At 49.6% G+C, this 26,471-nt stretch overlaps 1 protein-coding gene across 3 annotated transcripts; it reads left to right on the top strand.

Annotated features, from left to right (window-relative positions):
- Nucleotides 1–5,737: 5,737 nt before the first annotated feature.
- Nucleotides 5,738–16,768, top strand: Ankrd54 (ankyrin repeat domain 54). 3 transcript variants are annotated; one of them, XR_003714212.1, is made up of 8 exons: nucleotides 5,738–6,227; nucleotides 7,959–8,006; nucleotides 11,393–11,486; nucleotides 13,745–13,816; nucleotides 14,262–14,309; nucleotides 14,398–14,522; nucleotides 15,294–15,401; nucleotides 15,776–16,768. XR_003714212.1 is itself a non-coding variant. In XM_028789903.1 (8 exons), the coding sequence occupies exons 1-8, from the start codon at nucleotides 5,903–5,905 to the stop codon at nucleotides 15,848–15,850; spliced, it is 900 nt and encodes a 299-aa protein (XP_028645736.1). In that variant the 5' UTR covers nucleotides 5,819–5,902; the 3' UTR covers nucleotides 15,851–16,768. The 3 variants fall into 3 exon arrangements, 1 of the variants encoding a protein (XP_028645736.1); XR_003714211.1 differs by having other exon boundaries at nucleotides 5,744–6,227; nucleotides 11,388–11,486; nucleotides 13,750–13,816; XM_028789903.1 differs by having other exon boundaries at nucleotides 5,819–6,227; nucleotides 11,388–11,486.
- Nucleotides 16,769–26,471: the final 9,703 nt, after the last annotated feature.

Here is a 26,471-nt window from a genome sequence, read left to right as displayed (position 1 = left end):
CAATGAAGGAACAGGATGTCTTCTTATTGCATCTTGAGTATACTACCACTGTCTCAGACACACACCAGAAGAGGGCATCGGAACCCATTACAGATGGTTGTGAGCCATCATGTGGTTGCTGGGATTTGAACTCAGGACCTCTGGCAGAGCAGTCAGTGCTCTTAACCGCTGAGCCATCTCTCCAGCCCTTCTTATTGCATCTTAAATTGTGTCTTTCTCTCTCACCATAGTCTTCAGTGACTATGTTATTTATGGCCACAAATAAATAGTCTACTTACTTGTCTGGGTATTTTTTGTTTTGTTTTACTTCGCTTGAAATTTGTAGATTTATCCATTTTATTTTTTATCTCTCTGGGTGTTTTGCCTATGTTTGTTTTGTGTACCACATGCATGTAGTGCCCTTGGAGGTCAGAAGAGGGCATCAGATCCTCTGAGACTGGTAGAATAGCATTCTTCTAAGCCATCTCTCCAGCCCAGAGGGCTGCTTATTCTCTTCTCTTCTCTTCTCTTCTCTTCTCTTCTCTTCTCTTCTCTTCTCTTCTCTTCTCTTCTCTTCTCTTCTCCTCTCCCTTCCTTTCTTTTTTTTTTTTTTTTGTTTTGTTTTGTTTTTCGAGACAGGGTTTCTCTGTGTAGCCCTGGCTGTCCTGGGACTCACTCTGTGGACCAGTCTGGCCTCGAACTCAGAAATCCACCTGCCTCTGCCTCCCGAGTGCTGGGACGAAAGGCGTGCGCCACCACCGCCCAGCCTCCTTCCTTTCTTTTTAAGATTTATTTATTTTATGTATGCGAATACACTGTTTTTCTCTTTGACACACTAGAAGGCATCAGATGCCACTACAGATGGCTATGAGCCACCATGTGGTTGCTGGGAATTGAACTCAGGACCTTTGGAAGAACAGTCAGTGCTCTTAACCACCAAGCTATCTCTCCAGCTCCTGCTTTTTCTTTTTACTATTTATTTATTTAGTGTGCACAGATGTTTTGCAGTAGTGTATGTCTATGCACCACAAGCATGCCCAGTGCCCTCTTAAACCAGAAAAGAGCGTTAGATTCTCTGGGACTTGAGTTATAGACTGTTGTGAGCTGCCTCATGGGTTCTGGGCCCCACCTAGGTCTTCGGGACCTAATTCATAATTGCTGAGTCATTCAAACTTGCTTTTTAAAAAAAAGATTTAGGTTTAGTGTGCCTTGAGCAGGCCTGAGAGACCTTGTTTACCACAACAGACCAAGTGATAGGATCTAGGTGGAGTTACCCACCTTGGCTGCATCGAACTTAGAAGAACTGCCCCTGGGCTTGCCTTGAGATATCTCCGGCCATGACCTGTGACCAAGAATGGATTATCCCACCCATCTCCAGCTGAAACTAGGAAGGGTTCGGGCGGGGTCTTTCCCTTTAAATTGAGAACTGAACATTAAAGCATTGAGCCTTGATCAGAGAACTTTGTCTTGGCTTCATCTCTTTTTGCCCTCTGTCCGCCTTTCGTTCCCAGCCCCCTTTCAGGTGATCCCAGTTGATTCCTGGCTGCAGGCAGCTACAGTTTAGGGATGCAGCTTAACTATTTCCCACTGACCCTCGCAGCCTTCCCTTTTAAATCCCTCTCCAGTCCATTGTGCCGACCTCGGATACTTAAGAACATTTTCTACCAAGGACCTCCCAGTAGCCACACTGGGCTGGGACTCAGGAAAAAGATTCTCACTACCCTTCCTATACCCTTCATGTTGTGTAACAGCTTGGAGGGAAAGGTATCCTGGCAGTTCAGAGCTAAGGAATCCTACAAAGTCATACTGCACTACAAACCTCACACAAGAGAGGTAAAACCCCAGGAGGGTGATTGCCTCTGTTCAGGAAAGCAGCAGTAGAGAACAGAACAACAGTTTATAGAAGATTGGGGAACAGAGCCTTCCAGGGTGGAGATAGCCAGGGTGGGGATGGGTAGGATTTCAAGTCCAGAGCTTGAAGTCAGCTCACAGACTGATGGGCTTGCATGTCCTGGGCTTCGGCTTCTTGCTCTGCAGGGTTGGGGATGGGTCCAGCCATTAGAGCAAATAAAAGGTTCTATCAGTAGAACCTGGCAGTTGGAAGTTGTGTGGCCCCCATAGACTAGTGTATCTGAATGCTTGACCCTCAGAAAGTGGCACTATTAGGAGGTGTGGTCTTGTTAGAGGAAGTGTGTCACTGTGGGGGTGGGCTTTGAGGTCTCCTATGCTCAAGCTACACTCACTGTGGTACACAGTCTACTCTAGAACTCTCAGCTCCTTCTCTGGTAACATGCCTGCTTGCACACTGCTATATGTTTTGCATCATGGTGATAATGGACTGAACCTCTGAAAGCCGGGCCCAGTTAAATATTTTCCTGCTGTCATGGTGTCTCTTCATAGCAATAAAACTCTGAGAGAGAGGTCCTCAGGGGAGGGGCTGGTTTCTCGTGTGCCTCTAGGGGCTTATACCTGTCCCTCATTAAGATGTGTTCATACTTATTCTTAGGCCTGTAGCAGCCTACTTGCAAGAGCCTCTGCTTGCACCCGAGACCTATTCATCAGGGACTCCATTTGTCCCAGTAGCCCTTTCATCTCTCTCCAGACTTACATTTTGTCCTTCTTCAGCCTACTTGCAGAAGCCCTTCTTCTCACCATACTTCCATTCCCTGGGACTTCCTACTCTTAGTGTGACCTGAGACCCACTAGTGTAAATGTTACAGTTCAGATGGGAAAGGTGTCCTGGCAGTCAGGAGCCAAAGAATACAACAATGTCAAAGTGAACAACAAACCTCACACAAAAGATTTATTGGGAAGAGTCTTAAGGTTTTATTGCTGTGAAGAGACACCATGACCATAGCAACTCTTAGAAAGACAACATTTAATTAGAAGGGGCTTACAGTTTCAGAAGTTTAGTCCATTATCATCATGGTGGGAAGCATGGTAGCATGCAGGCATAGTTCTATACCTTGGTCACCAGGCAGCAGCAGGAGACTGGGTACCATACTGGCATAGCTTGAGTATAAAAGACCTCAAGACCTCAAAGCCCACCCCATAGTGACATACTTCCTCCAACAAGGCCACACCCCCTAACAGTGCCACTCCCTATGGGCCAAGAATTTAAACACACTGTGGAGGCCTTGGTCTATGGAGGCCATTCCTACTCAAATTAGCAGGGGAGGGAAAACTTAGGATGGTGGCTCCCTGTGCTCAGGAGAGAAACAGAAGAGACCTGGGCAGAGTGCAGGGTTTCTATATGGTGACTTAGGGGCAGGGATGAAGTCTTCCAGTGTGGCCTGGGATTAGAGAGATTATGTGGCCTGGTCTTAGGGCAAACTCAGGGACTGATGGGATTTTGTTTTCCTGTAGGGCCAGGCCTGGCCACTCTCCTGCCTTGAGGGGCTGGGAAAGCCATTACCATCCTTAGAAAACAGCCCATCTGCCATTAGGGAAGTCTAAAGGCCTCAGCAGCTGGAGCTCTTCAGGCAGAAGCCAGGCCAGCAGAAGTACGGCCACTTGCATGCCTTAGAGTTTACAGAGTTTACAAGTATGGGAAGTGGATCTCTGCCCACTGCAGGAATGTGGCTTGAATAGCCAACATCTAGCTCTTTCCATAGCACCTCTCAGCCTTTTTTTCCTAGCCAGCTCCTTTCCTTCCTACCACACAATGACATGCAGAATTTGGGACCCTACAGCCACCGCACTTGCCTAGAATCCAGAGAGGACAACCCCAACCAAAAAACACAGTGCCCCTCTGCAAAAGAAAAAGACAAGACAAATACCAAGTAACACCACAAAGTACAATTCTAGAAGCTTAGACCTCAGCATAAAAACACAAAATATGAACAGGCAAAACAATGAGCCTCCATCAGAACCCAGCAACCCGACAGCAGCAGGCCCTGAAGAAATGCAATAGAAACTGGGCAGTGGTGGCACATCCCAGCACTTAGGAGGCAGATCTCTGAGGTTGAGGCCAGCCTGGTCTACACAGTGAGTTCCCTGTCTAGAAAAGCAAAACCAAAAAGAACCATAGGCGATGGATAACTCCAAGTAAACATCGTTCTCCAAACCCAACAGGACTGACTGAGACACAAATGACCTCACAGAGCCTGTGGGCCAGACAGGGTCTCAGTGATGAGAGGTGGGAGAGGACACAGGCTCCATCCAATTCCTACTGGATACCTGATTGCAAAGACACAGTTTTCTTCAATGACATCTCAGAGGTATCTAAAGTATACTTCTGTGTGGGCTCCATACCCAGGAGTGGCTGGCAAACAGAAAATGAATTCAACCCTTTTTTCTTTTTTTTTTTTGAAAACTTTTGTTTTATATTGTTTTGTTTGGGCAGTTTTTGTATCATTGGTCCTTTGCCATTTTTCTGTGGATTTGTTGCTGTTGTAGTTGTATGTGTGTGTTTTGGGTTTTTTTGTTTGTCTTGTTTTTAATAAGAGAAGGAAGGGCATGAAGGTGAGTGGGTTAAGGAGGTGTGGAGGGTCTTGGCGGGATTGGAAGTAGAGAAAAGCATGATCAAAATCTATTATATGAAAATTTTTTCAATTAAAAATACTTTTTAGGCCAGGCAGTGGTGGCGCATGCCTTTAATCCCAGCACTTGGGAGACAGAGACAGGCGGATTTCTGAGTTCGAGGCCAGCCTGGTCTACAGAGTGAGTTCCAGGACAGCCAGAGATACACAGAGAAATCCTGTTTCGAAAAACAAACAAGACAAAAAAAAATTTATTTTAGGAAGGCAGAGGCAGTTGGATCTTTGTAAGTTGGAGGCCAGCCTGGTTGACAGAGCAAGTTCTGGCTCAGTCAGGCTGCACTTAAAAACCCTGTTTCAGAAAACCAAAAGGAAAAAGGGGTGGGGAGGTGGGAAAGAAATGTCAATTCATCCATCCATCCATCTATCTATAATCCCAGCACTCAGGAGGCAGAGGCAAGTGGATCTCTGAGTATGAGGACAGCCTGGTCTACACAATATGTTTCAGTACAGCCAGGGCTACATGGAGAAACCAACCCTTTGAAGTCGGAAAGACCAACTCCAAGAAGCTGCTCTAAAATCACAAACTTGGGCTAGATAGAACAAGACTAGAACCCAAGTCCTTGAATTAGCACAAGGTAGTGCTACAGGTCTCAAATGTTTCCTATTTATTAACTGATAGAATGTGGATGACTTGTGGGGTGTGTGTGGATGAGTGTGTTTGTGTGTGTGCTTGCCCCTCCCTTGGGTCAAATTCAGACCAGTGATCCGTAGAATTTTCAAGGCTGAGTAATTGCTTTTCGCTAATTTGCCTACTGCATGCAGTCATGTATAATTACATGCCTCTTGTATAACTACATAGAATATAGGTCTTTTGTTAAAGCAGTGATTCCCGAAGAGGGAAAGAAAACTCGACGAAGCAAAATCTATTACGTTAGAAGATATCGCCTACTTCGAAATGATATGTCCAAATCATAGTGTTTGGATAGTTCGGTTTTTTCACTTTCCTTCCCGATTGGCTGTAGACCATCTTACCTTGATTCGCTAAAGCAATTGCCAGTCGTCTTTCCGGAGCTACTACAGGAAGAAAAGGAGGAAGGGGGGGAGGTGTCGGAACTCAGCTATTTTATTGGCTCCGGTAGCAACACGGCTGAGTGCAAAAGCAACCCTAATTTGTGATTGGCTTAGTTGCCCGCCAGTCACACTACCAAAAACCAGTGTTCTCCTTGTAATCCGTCTTCCTTACCTGATTGGCTGTGCTGTGCAGGCTGTGCGAACTCTGATTGGTCCGACGCTCTGGCGCGGTCCGGCCCGCCCGCACTCTGTTGCCGTGGTTGCAGGCTCCGCCCGCCCGTTCGCTGACAGCGAGGCTTCTGGAGGGAAGCGGGTCCGTTGGTCGGTTTGGAACGAGGCTGGCGCTGCCAGGCCCGCGCCTAGCCGTTGCCATGGCAGCCACCGGCGGGGGCGCGGACGATGAGTCGCAGTCGGGCCGCTCGAGCTCAGACGGCGAGTGCGCGGTGGCGCCGGAGCCGCTGGCGGAAGCCGAAGGCCTGTTCTCCTTCGCGGACTTTGGCGTTGCGCTGGGCAGCGGCGCAGGCCTCCCGGGCCGGGCGGTGGGCAGGGCCCAGTCCCCGCTGCGCTACCTCCAGGTCCTGTGGCAACAGGACGTCGAGCCTCGCGACGAACTGCGTTGCAAGATTCCCGCCGGGCGGCTGAGGCGTGCCGCCAGGCCCCACCGTCGTCTCGGGCCCACGGGCAAAGAGGTGCACGGTGAGCTCAGCCAGGGACCCTGGGATTACTTGTGAGTGATCGAAGTAGTTGGAGTTGCGCAGGACCGTGGCTTCATCCGCTTGTTCATCCCTGAATAAAAACTTTACACTCCCGAGGGTGGTTATTAGACAATAATGTGGGACAATGGAGAATACTTTTATTAGTAGAGGAGGGAGCCCAGAGCCAGTGGCCACGCTGTACCAACTTGTGTGAATGCAGAGATCTGAATCGGACTGCTCCACACTTGGCCCGTGGGCAACCTATAGTCACTTGTGGCCTCTATTTTCTATTTGTAGAGTGGGTACACTACCAGCCTTACTAGGGTGTTAAAAGTTAGGCAAGGTTCTGAGCGTATATTCTACTTTTGCGAGGGGCCAAACACTTGTTTGATACACTTTTTGTTTTGTTTTGTTTTTTTTCGAGACAAGATTTCTCTGTGTAGCCCTGGCTGTCCTGGAACTCACTCTGTAGACCAGGTTGGCCTCTTAACTCAGAAATCCGCCTGCCTCTGCCTCCCGAGTGCTGGGATTAAAGGTGTACCCTGGCAGGGTACACATTTTTATTATCCTTTCAAGAAATACATACATGTGACTCATGAGAAGTGACCTGTACAGAATTTATTGTAAGCAAGGAAAACAGCCAGGTGTGGTAGTGCACACGAGTAATTCCAGCACTCACAGCACTCAAGAGGCAGAGACAGGGAGATTTCTGTGAGTTCAAGGTTAGCCTCGTCTAAGTAGCAAGTTCCAGGTCCACAATGTGAGTCCTGGCGATCCACTCAGAAGATCAGGCTTTGTAGCAAGCATCTTGTCCCACTGAGCCATCCCAGCCTCCCTAAACCTTACATATTATTGACTGACAATTCCAGTGATTACCATTTAGTCATGTTGACTCCAAGTCACGTAGAAAAAGGCTGTGTGTGCCAACATTCCAACCCAGGTCAGTCAGACTGCCTCGCTGTGTCTTTTATATTGTTTTCTAGAGTTTATGGGTGAGAAGGGAAATGGGGTATAGAAGAATTAAGAAGGGAAAGTTTTAAGGTCTCTTCTTAGAGCTTAGTTTGACCTGGTATACTGGTATTACAAACATTAAAAAAGAATTTCAAACAAAACAGTGGAATATGGACGTATGCGATTGTTATATCTAGTTTTCAACCTTCTGGACCATTCTCTAACAACTAAGGTATTCCTGTTGGTTCTAAAATAGAGGCGTTGCCTTTGAAAGGGAGAAAGTTTCTATGTAGGAATTACCAAGTTTGTTAAGTCATTTAGGAGTGACCCTCTTTCAAGTCAAATAATAAGAGGTTGAATATGATTATCTCACAAAGGACTAAATAAACTGTCTCATTCTTTCTATCTTAAAAAAATGAATCTCAGTTTTTGTTGTAACAGCTTAGAGCTGGCAGAACAATTCAGCCTTATTTTAGAGATAACAGGCTAAGGCCTAGGATAAGTAACTGGCTTGCTCGAGGTCGCAAACTACCACAGGTGGCAGAGATTAGATCTGTCTCAAGAAGTCAGTTTTGCTACAGAAAGTGGCCTCTCCAACTGTGGCCGCATCCAGTTTCTCCTTGTTGCCAGGCCAGTGTGTTCTATCCTGACGCCTTTGCTTCAGTGCTGCTCGGACTAAAGGCGAGAGATGAGGAACGGCTAGGGAGCCTGCACCTTCTGCTTTGTTCTTTTGTTTTTGTTTTGTTTTTTTTTTTTTTAAGTGTCACTTCTCTTTTTATAGCTCTGAAGAGGCTGAGGGACTCGGCCAATGCCAATGATGTAGAAACAGGTGAGTGTGCCCAGGTGGACCTATGGGCTGATGGGGAAGGAAAAAGCCAAATATTCCGTCCCTGGGCCATCTGTCAGCTCACCCTTACTCTCTTGGAGCAGCTCACTGTATTTACTCCTTGACTGTGAAGTCACTGTGCAAAATGGAAGCAAGGTACACCCTCACCATGCTCCTCTATTGCCTGTAGGTTTCCTGGTGTCATAGTGCTTCTCCCTCTGTGTGCTTCCTGATCCAAGCAACCATCTCTGTCTCTCTGTCTCTCTGTCCCTGTTCCCCCCACTCCCACCCCTCTCCTCTGGGACTCAGCATAGCCCTCAGCAAAGAGCAAGTGCCCATTTTGGAACTTGTGGCTCCCAGGAGTGACTGTTCCATCTTGACCGACAGGTGGGAACCCTGACAGCTCAGTAGCTGCTCCTTAGACTTGTTGTCCTGTTTTGTTGTTTTGTTTTCCTGAGATAAGGTCTCTCTGTGTAGCCCTGGCTGTCCTGGGACTCACTGTAGACTAGGCTGGCCTCAAACTCAGAGATCTGCCTGCCTCCTGAGTGCAGTTTTAGACCTGTTATTAACAGGGCATCTGACAAGCATGGGTGGGGCTCCCTTCAGGACACTGAGACTGGCCTTCTGTTGATGCTTCCAAACATTCCGTAACTGAGGTAGAGCATCAAAGGCACAAGGACCACTCTAGGACAAATGCTGCTACTGCTGCTAATAACAATAATAATGATAAAAATAAGGACTTACCCACTGACAGTACTTCCCATGTGTCAGGGGAAATGGGGTGCTATTTACTGTGGCTGCTGGATTGTCAGACTTCTGTCACAGACTAGTTAGACCTAAGCACCTAAGGAGGGAACTCTTTTTTTGTTGTTGTTTTTGTTTTGTTTTTTCCAAGACAGGGTTTCTCTGTGTAGTCCTGGCTGTCCTGGAATTCACTCGGTAGACCAGGTTGGCCTCGAACTCAGAGATCTGCCTGCCTCTGCTTCCCAAGTGCTGGGATTAAAGGCGTGCGCCACCACCGCCCGGCTCGGAGGGAACTCTCTTTTGGCTCATAATTTCAGATCTTTTAGTCTGCAGATTATTTTTTCCATTCATACCTCAGTGTGGTGGAGTATGCCCTCAGTCCCAGCCCTACAGAGACAGGGGGAGTTGGACACAAATTAAGGCCAGTTGGTTCTACACAACAAACTCTAAAACAGCCTGGGGTAGAGCGGGAGATAAAAATAATAGGTGGCCTGGGGAATGGCTCAGTGGGTAAGAACACTTGCTGTCAAAGCAATAGGACCTGAGTTCAAATCCCAAGGACTCATGTCAAAATGTCAGTTATGGCTCCCTGTCCCTGTCACTCCAGCCTTAGGGGGTTGGAGACAGGTGGATTTTTGGAGCTTGATGGGCAGCATCCGAACTGGAACAGGAAGCTGCAGGTGCAATGAGAGAGACCTTATGTTATAAAATAGATGGCAAGTGACACATGACTCCTGATGTCCTCCTCTGGTCTCTGCATGCACACCATAGGCAAGCGCACGTGCACACACCATGGACAAAGAAGCTGTCAATGCTGATGCAGGCACATGGAGCCTGCTTCCAGATGGTTCCCTTACCTTTGGCACAGCAGTTGTCAGCAGGCCCAGGCCCTAGAGGTCTGTCCACTTCTCAGCCTGATCTGTTTGCCGTGAAAGGTAATATTTTAGGATGTTTGAGCATCACCTTAGAAAAAAAAATTTTTTTTTCGAGACATGGTTTCTCTGTGTAGCCCTGGCTATCCTGGAACTCACTCTGTAGACCAGGCTGGCCTTGAACTCAGAAATCCGCCTGCCTCTGCCTCCCAAGTGCTGGGATAAAAGGCATGCACCACCACTGCCTGGCTGTTTTTTGTTTTTTTAAAGGCATTTTTTAATGTGTCTTATTTGGGGGAGCAAGTGTCATGGTGTGCTTGTGGATGTCAGAGGACAACATGTGGATACTTAGTCTCTCCTTCAACCATGTGTGATGGAACTCAGCCCATTGGTCTTGGTGACAAACACCTTTACCCACTGAGCCTTCTTGTCCACCAAGGGCACCCCCTCCCTTTTTAACTGTCTCTAGTACATAGCAAGAAAATAGGGTTCAGGCTAGTAGATTTCAGTTTAGCCTTGAGCTTGTGATTCTCCTGCCTCTGTCTGTAGAGTGCTATGGTTACAGGAGTGTGCCACCACACCCAGCCAGCCAGTCATCAACACTAGCTGAGCAGGCACTTACAGGGAGGGCTCTATGCCTCACACCAAAGCTCTAAGCCTGTAAAATAGGCTGAGGAGGAAGGCCATAAAGTAACTATCAGCTCAAAACCCAGACCAAACACAAAACCCAGCAGTGATATATGTTCCTTCTTGTCTCCTGGGTCAGTGTGGCCTCTGAACCTTACACTGACTCACTGGGCAAAGTGTCCTGATCTGTGAAGTGAATGTGACACCTCACTGGGCTACTGTGAGGCTGATGCCTGGTCAGAACTCTTGAGTACACTGTACAGTGAGAACCATACCCTCTTGCTCAGGAACAGGATGAACATGGGAGAGGTGTGGGAGAGAAAGAAGGGGCTGACTCAGCTCCGGAGAGCCATGCGGACAGGAAGCAGTTCTTCCTCTGGCTGCAAGGACACAAATCTTTGATGGGCTCCTGAGGAAAGAGCCCATAATGTCACTGACTCAAGAATGACTGACAGCAATTTTCCCCACTTTCGTGGACACGGTCATTAGTGCATAATGTCTCCCCTTTACAGGGCCTCGCGCTGTCAGGGATGGAGTACCACATCCATTATCCCATCACGGCAGCGCTGCAGATAGGCAGGGCAGAGACGCTGCTGCCCGTTTTCTGGGGACTGCTTTGCAAGTCCAGGCCTTCGTGCCTGTTCCCAGCCCAGCTCCTGCCACCGTCTCACACTGACGGCTGTGCAGCTCTTCCTTGCTTAGCTTTGGCTGTGATTTTGTATGTCCCTTGGGCTTGTGCTCCCCCCCTTGAAAGTGCTGCTTCTTCTTGAGAACCAAGGAAGTACTAGCCAGTAGCTTGGGCAGCTGTGTCCAGCTGGAATGCATATGTATCCAAGCAGAAACAAAGGGATGGGACCACCACCTATACCAGAATTAGTGTGACTCTTCAGGTCCTACCATGGGGATAGAGAGCCCTAGACACTTAGCTCAAACACAGAATCCATAGCCATTGCAATGAGAGAGGTCCTCACGGGGCTCGAAGTCTCTGGAGGGCCAGCCTCCAGGAGGGACCAACTTTCCTGTGAACTAGGGATGGCTTATCTGGAGGGGCCCTTGAGCATCATCCATCCCTAGGGACTGCAGCATAGCTAACATGCCTGCTCTGTCACCCTTCTCCTCCCTCCCCCATCTTGGTTGTCAGTGCAGCAGCTGCTGGAAGATGGTGCAGATCCCTGCGCAGCTGATGACAAAGGCCGCACAGCTCTCCATTTTGCATCCTGCAATGGCAATGACCAGATTGGTGAGTCCGGGGGTTGGGGGGGACAGGAGCTGGTCAAAGGTGGCAGCAGTTTCTAAGCAGTGGGGAGGGATTGCTGTGTGCATGCCTCAGAGTCTGGAATAAGGAAAGCTTCCTCACGTGCTAGGATTACAGATGTGTCCCACCATGGCAGGCTTGGTACATACTCCTCTAATAAACAGAGGACCTTGCTAAATGAATACAGAGTGAGTGTGTGTGTTTAAAATGGGGTCACATGCAATCCATACTGGCCTCAGACTTGCTGTGATGCTGAGAATGACAAAAACTGATCCCCTTGCCTCCGCCTCCAGAGAACTAGGAATACACAAACCTGGACCAACTTTTTATTTCTTTTGTGGTCCTGGAGATTGAACCCAGGGGCCTCACTCGTTTTAGCAAGTGCTCTACCACTAAGCTACATCCCTGGCTGTCTTAGTTAGGGTGTCATTGCTGAGAAGATACACCATGACCAAGGCAACTCTTATAAAGGACATTTAATTGAGGCTGGTTTACAGGTTCTGAGGTTCAGTCCATTATCATCAAGGCAAGAAACTTGGCAGCATCCAGGCAGGCATGGTGCTGGAGAAGCTGAGAGTTCTAAATCCTGTTCCAAAAGCAAATAGAAGACTGTCTCATGGGCAGCTAGGAGAAGGGTCTCAAAGCCCATCCCCACAGTGACACATTTTGTCCAACAAGGCCACACTCACTCCATTAAGGCCATACCTCCTAATAGTGCCACTCCCTGGGCCAAGCATGTACAAACCACCACACTAGCCCTCTTTTTTTTGTTTGGTTTGGTCTGGTTTTTCGAGACAGGGTTTCTCTGTGTACCTGGCTGTCCGGGAACTCACTCTAGACCAGGCTGGCCTTGAAATCAGACATCTTCCTCCCTCTGCTTCCTGAGTGCTGGGATTAAAGCCATGTGTCGCCACCACCCAGCTTTACTTTTTATTTTAAGAAAGGGTATTAGTAAGTTGTTCGGGCTGGCCTTGAGCTCATGCTACAACCCAAGTAGGCCTTGAACTTGAAATCTTCTAGCCTCAGCCCCCCGAATAGCTAGAATCACAGACCTGAGCCACCAGGCCCAGCTACGGCTCCATGCTGCTCCTTTTCCTATGGTTAGTGGGGTTTTTGTTTTGTTTTTATTTTTATTTATTTATTTATTTATTTTAAGTACACTATAGCTGTCTCCAGACATGAGGGCATCAGATCCCATTACAGATGGTTGTGAGCCACCATGTGGTTGCTGGGATTTGAACTCATGACCTCTAGAAGAACAGTCAGTGCTCTTAACCGCTGAGCCATCTTATCAGCCCAGTGGGTTTTTTTCTGTGTGTGACTCTTTACAAATGTTTGCCTACCCTACAAAAATAGCTCCCATTTCCTTCTAGAAATGTGACAGTGCTACTGTTCACATTTCATCTGTGACCAGTCCCTCTGAAATTAGCTTTTGTTCTTTTGTGAGACTTAGCCCGGCCCCCCTGTTCAATGCCTTAGCCAAGGTGACTCTAGGTGGTGATTGGCAAGCCCTGGCACCATGAGGTACCCTAGGGCTGCTAAAGAGTGGAGACTGGTCATGGAGTCTCCATGCATTGGAGCAGCATTGTCTATGCCTAGCTCTCACAGCAGCTTGTTGCTGCAGGGCGAATAGGAAATACCTTCAGGAGACTTCTCCTCAGTCAGATAGGACCAAGAGGCCAAGAGACCCTCCTAGAGTCCTTGGTTCCTCACCCTTGGGGTCCTGCACCCTATAGATTAAGTAATTATTTAATGCATGCAACAACCTGGGGAGCCATGTCTGGACTCCTGGAAGACAGAAAGGCACAGCCAGCAATGAGACTGTCGACTCAGCTTGTGGTCCCTAACCTCTGACCTCTGATGTCCAGGTTCCCACTGAGCGCCCGAATCTCCTCCTCAGATTTAGGAACATCTAAAGTTATTAGACCACGGGTGTTCCTACAGATACAGGTTGGCAAAGCAACTACTCTGAGCCCCAAGTGAAAGGGGACATGAAGGTCTTCAGCCTGGTATTTTGTAACAGGTGGCCCTGTAGTTGGAAGTGATGTAATAAGATAAAGTCTGTCCCTGAGTAGTGGGGTCATCCAAGGCCATGTACCGCTAGGGTGACAGTAGTGACAGGACAAGGAAGAAACCAGAAATTTCCACTTCACTCCAGACTCCAAGCAAACCTCTGCTGGCTTCGGGTGAGGTGGAGTTGGTGGGAACCTCTAACAGTGTATTGTGGGTTCTTCTGTCTTCAGTGCAGCTGCTCCTGGACCATGGGGCCGACCCCAACCAACAGGATGGTCTGGGCAACACGCCATTGCACCTGGGTAAGTCCTCAGAAGCCACCACAAGCTAGGCTTCTAACATAGAAAGCCTCCTAGTACCCTGGCAGGGCCTGCACCACAAGTGTGCACTCCCCACAGCCTCTGTCCCACGGACCATCCAATCCCAGAAGGCCGTGCGCTTGGCAGGGCTGTCATGCACCCTGGACTGGCTGCAGACAGCTCTGCTAGGAAGTGGGTTGTGAAGCTTTTGGCTGCCCCAGCCTTGCTGTTGATGCACCCCATCAATTATAGTGAGTCCTAGCTCCATGCCTCAGTTTCCCCAGCTGCACAGGGAGAAAACTGGACTTGATCTGTGTCCTACTCAGTAGGGCATACTACCCTAGTGACACTGTCTCAGGAGGTAACATGGGACAGCCACACTCAGAGACGCAGCTTTTCTTCCCTTGGTCCCCACAGTCATGGTTCTTAAGTCTCTCTCCTCTCACAGCCGCCTGCACCAACCATGTTCCTGTCATCACCACACTGCTTCGAGGAGGTATGTGGCCCTTCCCTGCCCCCCCACCCCACCCCCGGCCCTTTTCTCCATCTCATCCCCAGCATGGCTCCTCTGCCTGTTCCCACAGGGGCCCGTGTAGATGCCCTAGACAGAGCTGGCCGCACGCCCCTGCACCTGGCCAAGTCGAAACTGAACATCCTACAGGAGGGTCATTCCCAGTGTCTGGAGGCCGTCCGGTTGGAGGTGAAACAGGTGAGAACTTCCTTGTCGGATGGGTCCCATGCTTACCAGACAGCCTGCCTCTGCCTCAGGGCTCCTGAGCTCGCTGCCCCCAGCATCCCTGCTCCAATCTGTGTAGTAGTGAATTAGTTAAACCACTTCGGCTCCCAGTGGGCTGCTTATGTGCTACACACACACACACACACACACACACACACACACACCAGCTAATTTTGATATGCCTTGACTAGCTCAATGGCTGGGCATTTTTTTGTTTGTTTGTTTTTTTGTTTTTCTAGACAGGGTTTCTGTGTAGCCCTAGCTGTCCTGGAACTCACTCTGTAGACCAGGCTGGCCTCGAACTCAGAAATCCACCTGCCTCTGCCTCCCAAGTGCTGGATTAAAGGCGTGCACCATTACTTCCTGGCATGGCTGGGCATTTCCAATTCTCCCCACCTAACACCTCAATCTGTTCCACCTACGTTGCTGGATGAATTTTCTTCTGCAGCTCTTAAATCTAATAATCGTTCTCCCTCCAGATCATGGTGATTCTCCCCCTCCTTTCCTCTTTCTGGGTCCCTTGCCCACGAAATCTAAACTTCCCGCCCGGCTCCCTGCCCAGCCATTGGCGTAAGGCAGTTCTTTATTGTCAGTCAAAGGCAGCTGGGGGCGGGGCCCTCAGGTCTGGAAGCACGATTTTTGGAGCTGAAATAAAACAGCATTAGAACCAATTGCTAACAGCTATGATAGCAGTGACAGCTTGCCTGTGCCTGCCTCCTAACCTGTAGCTCCGTCTCCTTCCAGATCATCCACATGCTACGGGAGTACCTGGAGCGCCTGGGGCGCCATGAACAACGGGAACGGCTAGATGACCTCTGCACCCGCCTCCAGATGACAAGTACCAAAGAACAGGTAAGCTACAGCCACAGGACCAGGCAAGCGCCTCAGCCAGTCCAGCCCTGCTCCAGTGCAGCCAGAACCATGTATTCAAAAGAGACAGAACCTAGGGTGTGGCCCTCACAGCCTCTGCCTATGTCTTTGAAGCTGAAGTGACTGGCGTATGCTTGTGTCCCTGCTCTCAGGGGCAGTCCCAGACCACGTGATGGCCAGGACAGTCAGAGAGAGAGGTTGGTGTCAGGGCCCTTCACACACAAAAGTCTCCAACCCCCGTCTTGCTCACTGAAACACCACGAGGAGGAAGCATTTGTATGCCCTAAAGAGAGGCAATGCCCATGTTCCGTGCCCAGTGTGATACCCCCTGGGTCAGCCTGGCTCTCTCCCTGCAGGTGGATGAAGTGACGGACCTCTTGGCCAGCTTCACCTCTCTCAGTCTGCAGATGCAGAGTATGGAGAAGAGGTAGCAAGGACGGCTGCTCCTTGTTTTGCCGCTGCCCTCTGAACTCGCTACTGGGAAAGCCCCAGGGATGCTGGAGTTCCACCTTGCCCTTAGATGCCGGGGGCAGAACTGACAGTGCATCATCTCTCTGGGTCGGGACCACAGCCCCTGCTCCTGCTGCATAATGCCAGCCTCTGTAGCCACATTCTAGGCCCACACATGCTGTCCTAGCAGACACCACTCCTCCTGTGGCCTCCCTGTGCTCTCAGCACGCCTCAGAGCCCCTCTCTAGTTCTTCCCAGCCACGGACTTTTAATATCATCATCTGGCTTTGGGTAGGCACTCTGAGGCTACCCGGGCTGCTGTGGATCTGTAAGCTTGCCCCGCCCCTTACACCAGCACTTCAGTTTAGCCCTGCTCCTGACTTTCAAGGAAACACTGCACTGCGAGGTGTCTCTTAGCAGAAGAGGGACATTGCTCAAGCTTAGGAAGGACCCTATTCAGCCCAAAGAACGATCTGCAGCTCCTTCCCACCCAGTCACTGAAACACTACCAACGGGGATCTGTTTCACAGCCTAGTTGTCAGTGGTCGATAGTGGGTCATGGACCAGCTCCTTATCCCAGGATACTCTAGGTCTTAGGTGTCGTGACAAGAGGCTGTACAGATATGTGACTCGAGTATTTAGCGGAGACAGGATCCTGGATCACTTAGGTGGGCTGAGTATCACCCCAGGGAGCCCTGTGGGAGGAGGGAGGAGGTGACTGGCGCCCTATGGATGTGAGACATCAAGAAAGAAGCCGGGAGCTGGCAGACGACAGCCAGTGGGTCCCTCGGAACCTCCAGCGGGGACCCGCTCTGCTGACAACTGCACTAGAGCCAGCCAGACATGTTTTCCTTTCTGACCTCCAAAATTGTGAAAAGAAATCTGTTGGTTAAGCTGGATGTTGTTTGTGGTTCACTTTTTGTTTGTTTATTTTGGTGGCTTCCTTTAGTGGCAACAGGAACTGAGAAAGTAGAGGGGCCAAGATTCATTGCAGAGGTCTCTGGTCTGCTAAACCTGTCTGGCCTACCTGTCCCGAAGGAGACATACCTGGGGTGTATGTGTGGGGTTAGGGGGAGCACAAATTCTCACCTAGGAGGTCCCCACCTCCAGACAGGGATTTGGCCAATGGCTTTTAGGCTCCCAGTCCATGTCGGGCCTGACATTGCCCCACTTTCTCTGTCCAAGCTGGAAGCCCTGGCTACTGGCAGAAGAGTCTGTCTTCAAATCCCAGCTTGATACTGAACTGAAACCCAGCCACTCCCTAGACCTGGAGGAGAAACTGGGTGGAATATCTACCCCCAGCTCCCTGTGGGGAGGAAAACCCAAAATCTCTTATGTTGGTAGGATCGGGAGGGCAGCAGCCTCAAGGCTGGGGAGGGGTGGCTGCTGTCCCTGCTGAGTGACAAGAAGAGCAAGGGGCTGGCTGTATGACTTTCTTCTCTGCCTGAGTGACCAGCTCTCCAGATGACCCTCACTTCTTGGGGCCCAGGGGCTCACTTGATCTTGCTCTCATCTTGGGACTCCACTGGGGCAGAGGCCATTACCAGGGCAGGCTGGAGACCAAGACAGAAAAGGCAGAGCTGGAAGGAACCAGCCCCTCTCGGGCACTGCATCACTGGGCTCCTCACCCTAGCCGTCCAAGAAGGACTTGTAGCGTGGTTATCAGCCCTCTAGCTGTTAGGGAAGGAACATGAACCTCAGAACAGACAGAGGAAGGCTTGTGTGAAATGTGCACTGGTATCCTGAGGAAAAATCCACATTAAGAGAAATTGGGAATTCCAGCTTTGGTGCCCGGAAAAAGAGCTGCCAGAGTCCTCTGGGCTGCCTGGGCATGCCAAGGACACCTGGCCCCACGCTGCTGCTTTGAATATGAAAAGCATGGTGTGCTGGGACTTCAAAATTGTCCCAAGGTGACCCAGAATTTCTAAGATACAAGGACCAATCAATTCCTGAAGCCTGGGCTGCCAGGAACAAGGAGGGCCCCCGCATCCCTGTTACCTCAGGCTAGGCCTCAAGAGCACCGTTGGTCCTAGCACAGCATCTGTTGCTAACTCCCTCTGTGGCCATGCAGACAGTGAAGGGAGGGCTTGATGCAGGAAGTTGGCTTCTGGGTTAATCATCAACACTGGTCAGGAGGCCAGGCAATCTGCCTTGTTCCCATTTCCAGCCAGAATATTTCCTATAACCCTGAATCAGTCTGAAGAGCCAGCCAAATAGACTTGTCTCAGACACTTGAGTGAGTCAGGAAACAGAAGTGGGCCCTGGGCTCTGGACTGGGCAGGGGCGGGAAAGAACACAGCTGAAGGAGTCCTCTGGGCTTGCTTCTAGAGCTGGCTGCCTGGAAGCCCCTGACAGGGAGAGAGTGCCATGTGCAGGCCCTGAAGGAAAGCGTTGGCTTCACTCGGGCCCGACTCCTTCCTAAGATGAACAGTCCTTACTGAGCACTCACACCAGTTCACAGGTTTGAGGTGGGCCTTCCTGCTGCCACCCACACGTGAACAAACAGGTTTGCCAGGGTCCCCCACCCAGGGAGCTAGATCACCTCAGCCTGACCAGAGTCAGTCTCTACCATGCCCGAAACCAGAGCCTCCTCACAATCCGTTTCCTCACAGAGGGTGGTGGTATGTGTTGAGTGCCTACTGTGTGCCAACATGTGTCCTGGATAGCTTTAGAGTCTGTGATAAGGTGGTCACTTTATATGTATACTACCTCTCCTATAGACTGGGGAAACTGAGGCTTAGAAGGTGAGATAAGTGTCAGACTCTACGAGCCTAGCATTCTCCCCTGGCTGGCTTCCAAAAGCCCGGTGTCTGCAGTGCCCCTGGGATGTGCTTGCTAGGATGAACACACGGAGTGAATGGCAGTTCTGTGACAGGTCAGTGTTCTCAGAAGCAGAAGGTTCACTCTCTTCTTTCTTGCCAGAACTCACAGTACAGTGTGGATGGTGGGTAAGACATGCACCTGGTACTGAGACGATGCTCAGAGTCATAGGATCAGGAGTCTAGGTACTCTGGCTGATCTTTGGGGAGGATAACCCCCCAAAGGGTGAGGGGTAGACTACAAAGGGAGAGCCCCTAGGAGGTGCTTCAGGCCAGGACCACAGGAGAGTGTCTTGGAGTGGGGGTCCAGCTCAAACAGCCCAGTTCTACCCAGAAGCCTCCCCGATTAGTACAGCAGCTGGGATTCAACAGACTTTGAAACCCACCCCTTGGCCGGGCGGTGGTGGCGCACGCCTTTCATCCCAGCACTTGGGAGGCAGAGGCAGGTGGATTTCTGAGTTGAGGCCAGCCTGGTCTACAGAGTGAGTTCCAGGACAGCCAGGGCTACACAGAGAAACCCTGTCTCGAAAAACCAAAAAAAACAAAAACAAAAAAACACCCCTTTCCCCTGTGCTACGCTGCTCTGAGTTGGCCCAGTGGCTGAGGCCAGTGCCTGCCTGCCCCAGCTTTACAGCCATCCAGAGCCACGGATGCCGAGGGAGCCTCGGTGTACCCCATTTCCCCTATCCGGGTGCCATCCTTCCCATCCCAGCCTCACCCCCACAACAAGCCACTTAGCTGGTTGCCAAGCAGATGTCTCCATAATCAGTCTCGGCCTCTTTAACGCGCTCTCAGCCCGGCCTCCAACCTTACAGCAGCGGCTCACAGATGAGCCCTGCACCGGGAGGTGATGCTCATTAACAGGAAAGCTGAGCTGGTTAATTGGTGGTTTTTCCCCAGGTCCACGCCTCGAAGTTGATAGATGATGCTGTCCCTGCCAGCCCAAGGCAGAAGGAGGGGCTGGCCAGAGGGTCTTTGCTAGAACCTTGATTTAGCCAGGGTCAGGCAGCAATGCAGGGTAGGGCTCAGGGAGACCACCTTCTTTGCATATGCTAGTCCATCCCACCCGGAATCAATCAGCTCCATCTTGCCACTTGTATGACTGCATGAAACCAAATCAGACAAACCTGAGCTCTGTGGTCTAGAGCAAGGTCCTCAACCTTTTTGGTTCACTCTCTCTTCAAACCAGATGAGACACAAGTTCCAGAATCACAGGCACGAACTAAGTAAAACACGGCAGGTGTGGCAGGCCATTTCCCCGAGGACGCCCACCATGCCCCTGTAGATCCCATAGTCACATATCTCTCAACCCAGTTCACCACCTTCTTTTGAATCTGTCCCCTTAGTTGTCCCCACTGCCACCCCAGGGCTCAAGCTAGAAGCCTAGGTACCTCTTTCCTCTTCCTCAACTGTCATTAACCTTGACAGCTGTACCTCCCACATGATTGACTAGGCTTTCCATTGTCTGTCCCGAATGTTTTCGGCCCTGGATTTTCAGCAGCCTGACCGGTGTCCCTGTCCCTATCTCCCTTTGTTTCTTCAACCACATTTGTCACCAGTGTTGACAGCAACAGGTGCAACAGCTCCTCAGTGCCCCTGGGAAGAATCTAGTCTTGAGAGGAAAACCAGAGCCTTCTTCATAGTGTGTCCCCAGCACCTTTGCCTCCCATCCTGAGGGGATCCTGTGCCATCACAGGCCCCGCTACGAGTAACCCCTGCAAGTGGTCTTCCATAGCTCCCTCTTTGTACCACAGTGAATGCACATGTAGTGACTTGTACACAAGTTTGGCACAAGCTTCTCCAGGAAGTCTTTTCTGGGGGTCCACATTGGTGGATCCTTTTCTGGCTCCACAGTCCTGGCTGTCTGTCCTGCTGTGCCTAGCAGGGACTCAAATGTGAATGCCACACACTGCCCCTTACAAGTACTGCACCGGCTGGGCATGGTGGCACACGCCTTTCCTCCCAACACTCAAGAGGCAGAAGCAAGAGGACCTCTGTGAATTCAAGGCCAGTTTGGTCTAGTGAGACCATGTCTCAAAAAAAGACAGACTTTTCACTAACGAGAAGGCAAGGACTACAGAATCCAAACCTTGTTCCAGCTAGGAAGGGCTGCTTCCTTATAAGGCTATCCCAGACTTGACCTAAGGGTTGCTGGGCCTTCAGGTCAGGTGGCCCCTTCCTGGGCTCTGAGGGCAGCAGTCTGGTCTCACTCAGCCTCCACTCCAGCCCCCACCACCTGCCTTGGGCTCCACAGGACACACTTTCTTCTAACCAAGTTATTTCTTGCAACCACCTGCTCTTCCGAGCGCCTCATTACTCCTGGAGTCAGAGCCCAGAGTCCTGGCAGCCGAGTCTAAACCTTACAGCAGGGCATCAATCTTCATGTCATGTCTGTGCAAAAACCATTTCCTAGCTCTGGTCCAAGCCTTGAGGGCTTTCCTCACTGGAGCTCCCAACCCGTACACAGCAACCTTGCGGCCTCCTGAGCAGTGCCTCAGAGGGGGCCCCACTTTGTCACCTCTTCCCTCCTGGAAACCATGTTTTTGCCTAGCTTGGTCTGCCTGAGAGATAAAGTCCCTGCTGTCCCTCCCTGAGCTCACCACCTCTCCCTCAGGAACTATTTGCTTTCACTGCCTCACCCTTGCCTCTTACGGGATGCCTCCCTTCAGAAAAACTGCATCTCTATGTATCACCTCAGGAGCCAGGCATGGTGGTGTGTGCCCGGAATCACAGGCCTCAGGAGACGGAGGTAGGAGACTTGCTGGGACTGTGGGGCTAGCCTGGGATACATAAGTACACCAAGTCAGCCAGAAGCTGGGACAAGAGACACCCAAGGATTTTCTGGCCAAAGTGGAGAGCTTCAGATTCAGTGAGAGAAAATAAGGTTGAGGTCAGCTCAGGAAGCTGCCCAGTTAGGACCTCTGGCTTACAATACACAGACATACACACACATACACACACACACACACACACACACACACACACACGGTCATGTACACACACGTTCATTAAAGTTCCCTCTGGAATCCTTGTTTGTGTTACCCAAGGAGGCAGGAGCTTCCTTCTGTGGGTCACTTCAGGTCAGCGTGTTCTTCTGTTAAGGCCTCTTTCACTTTCTGGCAGTACTAGGGATTGAACTAAGGGTTTCATGCATATGTATATTATGTATGTGTATATATATGTATGTATGTGTATGTATGCATGTGTGTATATGTGTATGTACGTGTATGTATGTGTATGTACATGTATGTGCATATACATGTATGTATATGTATGCATGCATGTATATGTGTGTATGTGTGTATGTATGTGTATGTATATGTATGCATGTGTGTATGTGTATGTACATTCATGTGTGCATGTACATTCATGTGTGTATATACATGTATTTGTATGTACATGTATGTATGTGTATGTGCATGCATGTATATGTATGTATATGTATGCATGTGTGTATATGTGTATGTACATGTATGTGTATGTACGTGTATGTGCATATACATGTATGTGTATGTACATGTATGTATGTGTATGTATATGTATGTATGTATATATATTATATATGCAAGCACTCTTGCACTGAGTAATAGTCCTAGCTCTTTTACTTTTTGTTTTGAGACAGGGTTTCTCTTTGGAGCTCTGGCTGTCCTGGAACTTGCTGTGTAGACCAGGGTATCCTCAGATACTCAGAGATCTTCCTGCCTCTGCCTTCCCAGTGCTGAGATCAAAGGTGTGCGCCATCACTGACTGGGTGTCTCTCTCATTACTTTTTGAGATAGGTCTCACTAAATCATCCAGGATGGCCTTGAACTTCCTCTATAGCCCAGACAGACACTAAACTTGAGAACCTTCTGTTTCAATTCCCCAGTAACGGGCTACTGACCTCTCCCACCAGACCCTGCTGGGATGACACTTTTTGTCTCTGTGTTGTCCCTTGTCTGGGAGTTAACTTTGTGGACAGGCTGAGTCTTCTCGGCTGACAGGGCCAGGATGAACTCCGGCCAGCGCTGGCTTCCCTGAAAGCCAGGCTTCGTGTAGCTGTTCTGTGGGTAAAGAAGAGAAGGATGATCAGGGCTCAGGCTTTTCTTCTCTGGTAAGTAGGAGGATCAAGTACTGTTGGATTCTAAGATCCAAAACCAGAGGACGCGCTCCCATAGAAACACACATGGAGAGGACTCGCTGCAATCACATGAGGTTTGGTTTAATGATACTTGTTAGACTTCAGGCGTGCAGCTTACAACAGACAACAGCAGACCAGACGGTTCCACAAGGGGGGTGTTTATTTAGGGAAGAGGGCAAAGATGGGGGGAGAGAAACAGAAGAAGATGGTGGAAAAAGAGGAGAAGTAGAGGCTGGCCATGACCACGTGGAGAGAGGGGGAAGGGAAGGGGGGAAAGGCGAGAGGGCAGAGAGAAGCTAGAGGCAAGAGAGTAAGAGAGGAGGGGGCAAGCAGCTCCTTTTATAGTGGGCAGGCCTACCTGGCTGTTGCCAGGTAACTGTGGAGGTGGAGTTTAGACAGAATACTAACAAAACTAGTGCACTAGGACTCTCTGGCATGCAGCCAAGAGAGCCCTGAACAAGAGCTGGATACAGTACTTATTCCACGAGGGCAAACCAAAAAGTCTCACCTTTCCGGGTCCAGTCCCTAAGTAACTTAGATTATGACAAGGAGTGTCTTCTGTTTGCCCAGGTTTATTATGTTAAGGGCTCAGCTTCCTGATTCTGGAATGTATCTATGCTCTGGGCTCTCCTTACCCGCAAGTGGGTTCCCTCCCCTGTGGTCTGAGGAATGTTAATCAGCCTCTCCCTTCTTCCTCTGAATGTTAATCCAGCAAGTGGAGTGTCCTCTGACTAAGGAATGTGCCCCTCCTGGGATCTGTCCTGGGACAGTGGGATTCTTTTACTCTTAAATTCAAACCGAGACCCGAAAATCCTACATTTAGATCCAAAAGTCTTACAGTACCAGTATCTATCCATGGGCAATCGTAGGCTACTTCCTGGGCTTCCATCTGTTATCCCACAGGCCCCTGCACGGTTGCACTGAGCCAGAGTCTTGTTTCAAACACAGAAGGTCTCAGAGAACCAGCTAGGAGCCTGGCTGTCCCGTGGTCGTCTACCATTTGAACAGTCTCAGACCACTGTGGAGGTCCCATGGATCATCCTCTTCTCTGGTTCAAAGGTTGGGTCACCTGCCTGAACTCCAGAGGAATAGAGAAACATCCCAGCTGGCTGACTAGAGACTTACTTCCTCTAAGCCAGCTGGGGTACTACTGTGTTCATTTCTACTCTGCAGGTATGCACTATCTCTGACAGCTTCCTGAGCCACACTTTCACATTCACACAATGATGCTGGGCTGTCCTGAAAGTGTCCCCTGGGTCTGGAGTGGGTCTCAGACCCACTTTTGGTTTATATTTCAAATGTACTTATGAAACATAATCTGCACACTGCAATGTTGTTGGCATGTCCAGGGGCTGCACAGTATTAAGATGATCTAATTTTACTTTATTTTTTTCTTTTCTTTTGAGGCAGGGTTGGTGTATCCCTTAGCTGGCCTGACATTTGTTAGGTAGACCAGGCTAGCCTCAAATTCAGAGATCTGCTTCTCTCTGCCTCCTGAGGGATGGAATAAAAGTCATGCACCATAATGCTCCCCTTATATGAACATGTTATGTGTCTGGATGAGTGTCTGTGTAGGGAGAATACATTCATATTCATACATGCTGTAGTAGTGGGTTGTGGGGAATCAAACTCAGGTTGTCAGGCTCCTCCACCCAACGAGTCATCTTCCCTGCCCACTCCCTCCACCATTTTTTTTTTCCTCCTTTTGAGATAGGGTCTCATGCTGGCTTTGAACCTGCTACATAAGCAAGGCTAGGTTTATGGGGATTTTGTTTGTTTTTTAAAGAGGTATCCATTTATTTAATGTATATGAGTACACCATCTTCAGACACACCATTACAGATGGTTGTGAACCACCATGTGGTTGCTAGGAATTGAACTTGGGACCTCTGGAAGAGCAGTCGACCCTCTTAACCACTGAGCCATCTCTCCAGCCCTGTTTGTTTTTTGAGACACATTGTTACTACACCCTAGCTGGCTTGTAGCTCACTATATAGACCAAAATCCGCCTCAAAATCACATCCTGCTGCCTCTGTCTCCCCTTTGCTAGGATTAAAGGCATTTGCCAACAGGTCTAGCCCACTGATCTTGAACTTCCGGTTCTCCTGCGTCCAGCTTCCAAGTGCTGAGATTACAGGCACTTGCAGGTTACTGCCTTCTGGGGACTGACTTCAAAGCCTGATCGAACTCAGAGCTTTCTGCACAGTAGCCAAGCACTCTGCCACATGAACTGTATGCAGCTCTAATAAGCTGATTTTAGAACCTCTCATCAACCCCCGAAGAAACTCAGTACCACATGTTAGCAGTGTCATCTCTCTCTCCACCCCCAGACCTAAGCAAACAGTGAACTGTGCTTTGTCTTTATAAATTTGTTGATTCTTGGCATTTTATATGAACAGAGGTATAAGATATATTTATGTATACACACACACACACATATATCTCCTGTTTTCCTATTTTCAAGGCCTGTCTTCTGTAACTGACGTTCCTGTTTATGTACGGAATAAACTGCCAGTGTGTGAATACCACATTTCACTCAGAGGCCGGTAAACACTTGGGGTGTTTCCACATTTGCTTAAATGATGCTACCCTCCGCCTCTCCTTTCTGTTTGTCTCTGGTCCTGTTAACCTGCCTCCCTTGCCCAAGGTGTCTCTTCTGAAAATGGAGACATTCTCCTTTGCTTACCAGTGTTGGGTGAGCACAGAAGTAGTGTCAGCCACCAGGCATGCTACTCAGAGATAACGACACACGTTCAGTGAACTTTCCCACTGAGCCTGGAACCTTGGCAGAACCGTAGGAGAAGACACTAGGCCTGGTGTGGGGGCCTGGCTGGGTCCTGGAAGCAGCTGCTTCCCGGGCTAATGTCAGTGTCTTTTCACTACTGACTTTTGGATCAGCAGCAGGTGGCAGGTCATAATGACCAGCAAGCAGCTGCCTCCTCACAGGGAGAGCCCTCCACAGGGTGCTCTATCCAGCAGACAGGAGGTGTGTTAGGGTGTGCAGACTTCAGCCCCCGAAGCTAATCAACATTATTGACATGTGAGAAGGGAGGGCAGAAGCAGGCAGCTTGGGACCCAGCAAGACTGATTTATTGGTTAATTAGTCTTTCTACAGCCACGGGGCTTCCTCAGCTGTGTGTGGGGCTGTGGGGAGGGGGAGGGCAATCAAGGCCCACAGGAGGCCAGCTGGGGACAAATGCGGTTCAACGTTTATCAGCCAGGGACACCAAAGAGCTCAGGTAATAATACAAGGTGTCTGGGCCACTGACCCAAGACCACACGACTACAGGAAGCCCACTGGCCCGCTGGCTCAGTAGCCAAGGATAATTCTGAAGGAAGGTGTCTAAGAGCTCCGAAGCTTCTAGAACATGGAATTGGATGTGGGGTGCAGAAGAGCTGTAAGTTAGAGGCAAACCCTGCTGGGGGATAGCTCAGTAGTAGAGCACTTGTCTATCATTCACAAAGGCACAAACATTCCATAAAAAGCATCATAAAAACAAACAAAAGCTAAGAAATATAAACCAGCGGAAAACCAAACCTCAAAAACCAAAAAAAAAAAAAAGGCCGGGGAGCATAAAATCTGTTAGACAGCCACAGATTTGGATCCAACCTCTACCAAACATTCCCTAGGTGACCTCTCTGACCCTTGATTTCTTCTTCTTT

This window comes from Grammomys surdaster, unplaced genomic scaffold (genome assembly GCF_004785775.1).
Source record: "Grammomys surdaster isolate TR1022 unplaced genomic scaffold, NIH_TR_1.0 125852, whole genome shotgun sequence".
Taxonomy (NCBI): Eukaryota; Metazoa; Chordata; class Mammalia; order Rodentia; family Muridae; genus Grammomys; species Grammomys surdaster.
Note: the sequence above shows the minus strand (reverse complement) of the source record. Positions and strands in the feature narration are given on the sequence as shown.

What these genes read in the sequence shown, in the direction of transcription:
- Ankrd54 (XM_028789903.1), top strand. Translation starts at nt 5,903, where the DNA reads ATGGCAGCCACCGGCGGGGGCGCGGACGATGAGTCGCAGTCGGGCCGC. An exon ending in CAACACGCCATTGCACCTGG is followed by an intron (nt 13,817 to 14,261) that starts GTAAGTCCTCAG and finishes CTCCTCTCACAG; the next exon opens with CCGCCTGCACCAACCATGTT. An exon ending in TCCGGTTGGAGGTGAAACAG is followed by an intron (nt 14,523 to 15,293) that starts GTGAGAACTTCC and finishes GTCTCCTTCCAG; the next exon opens with ATCATCCACATGCTACGGGA.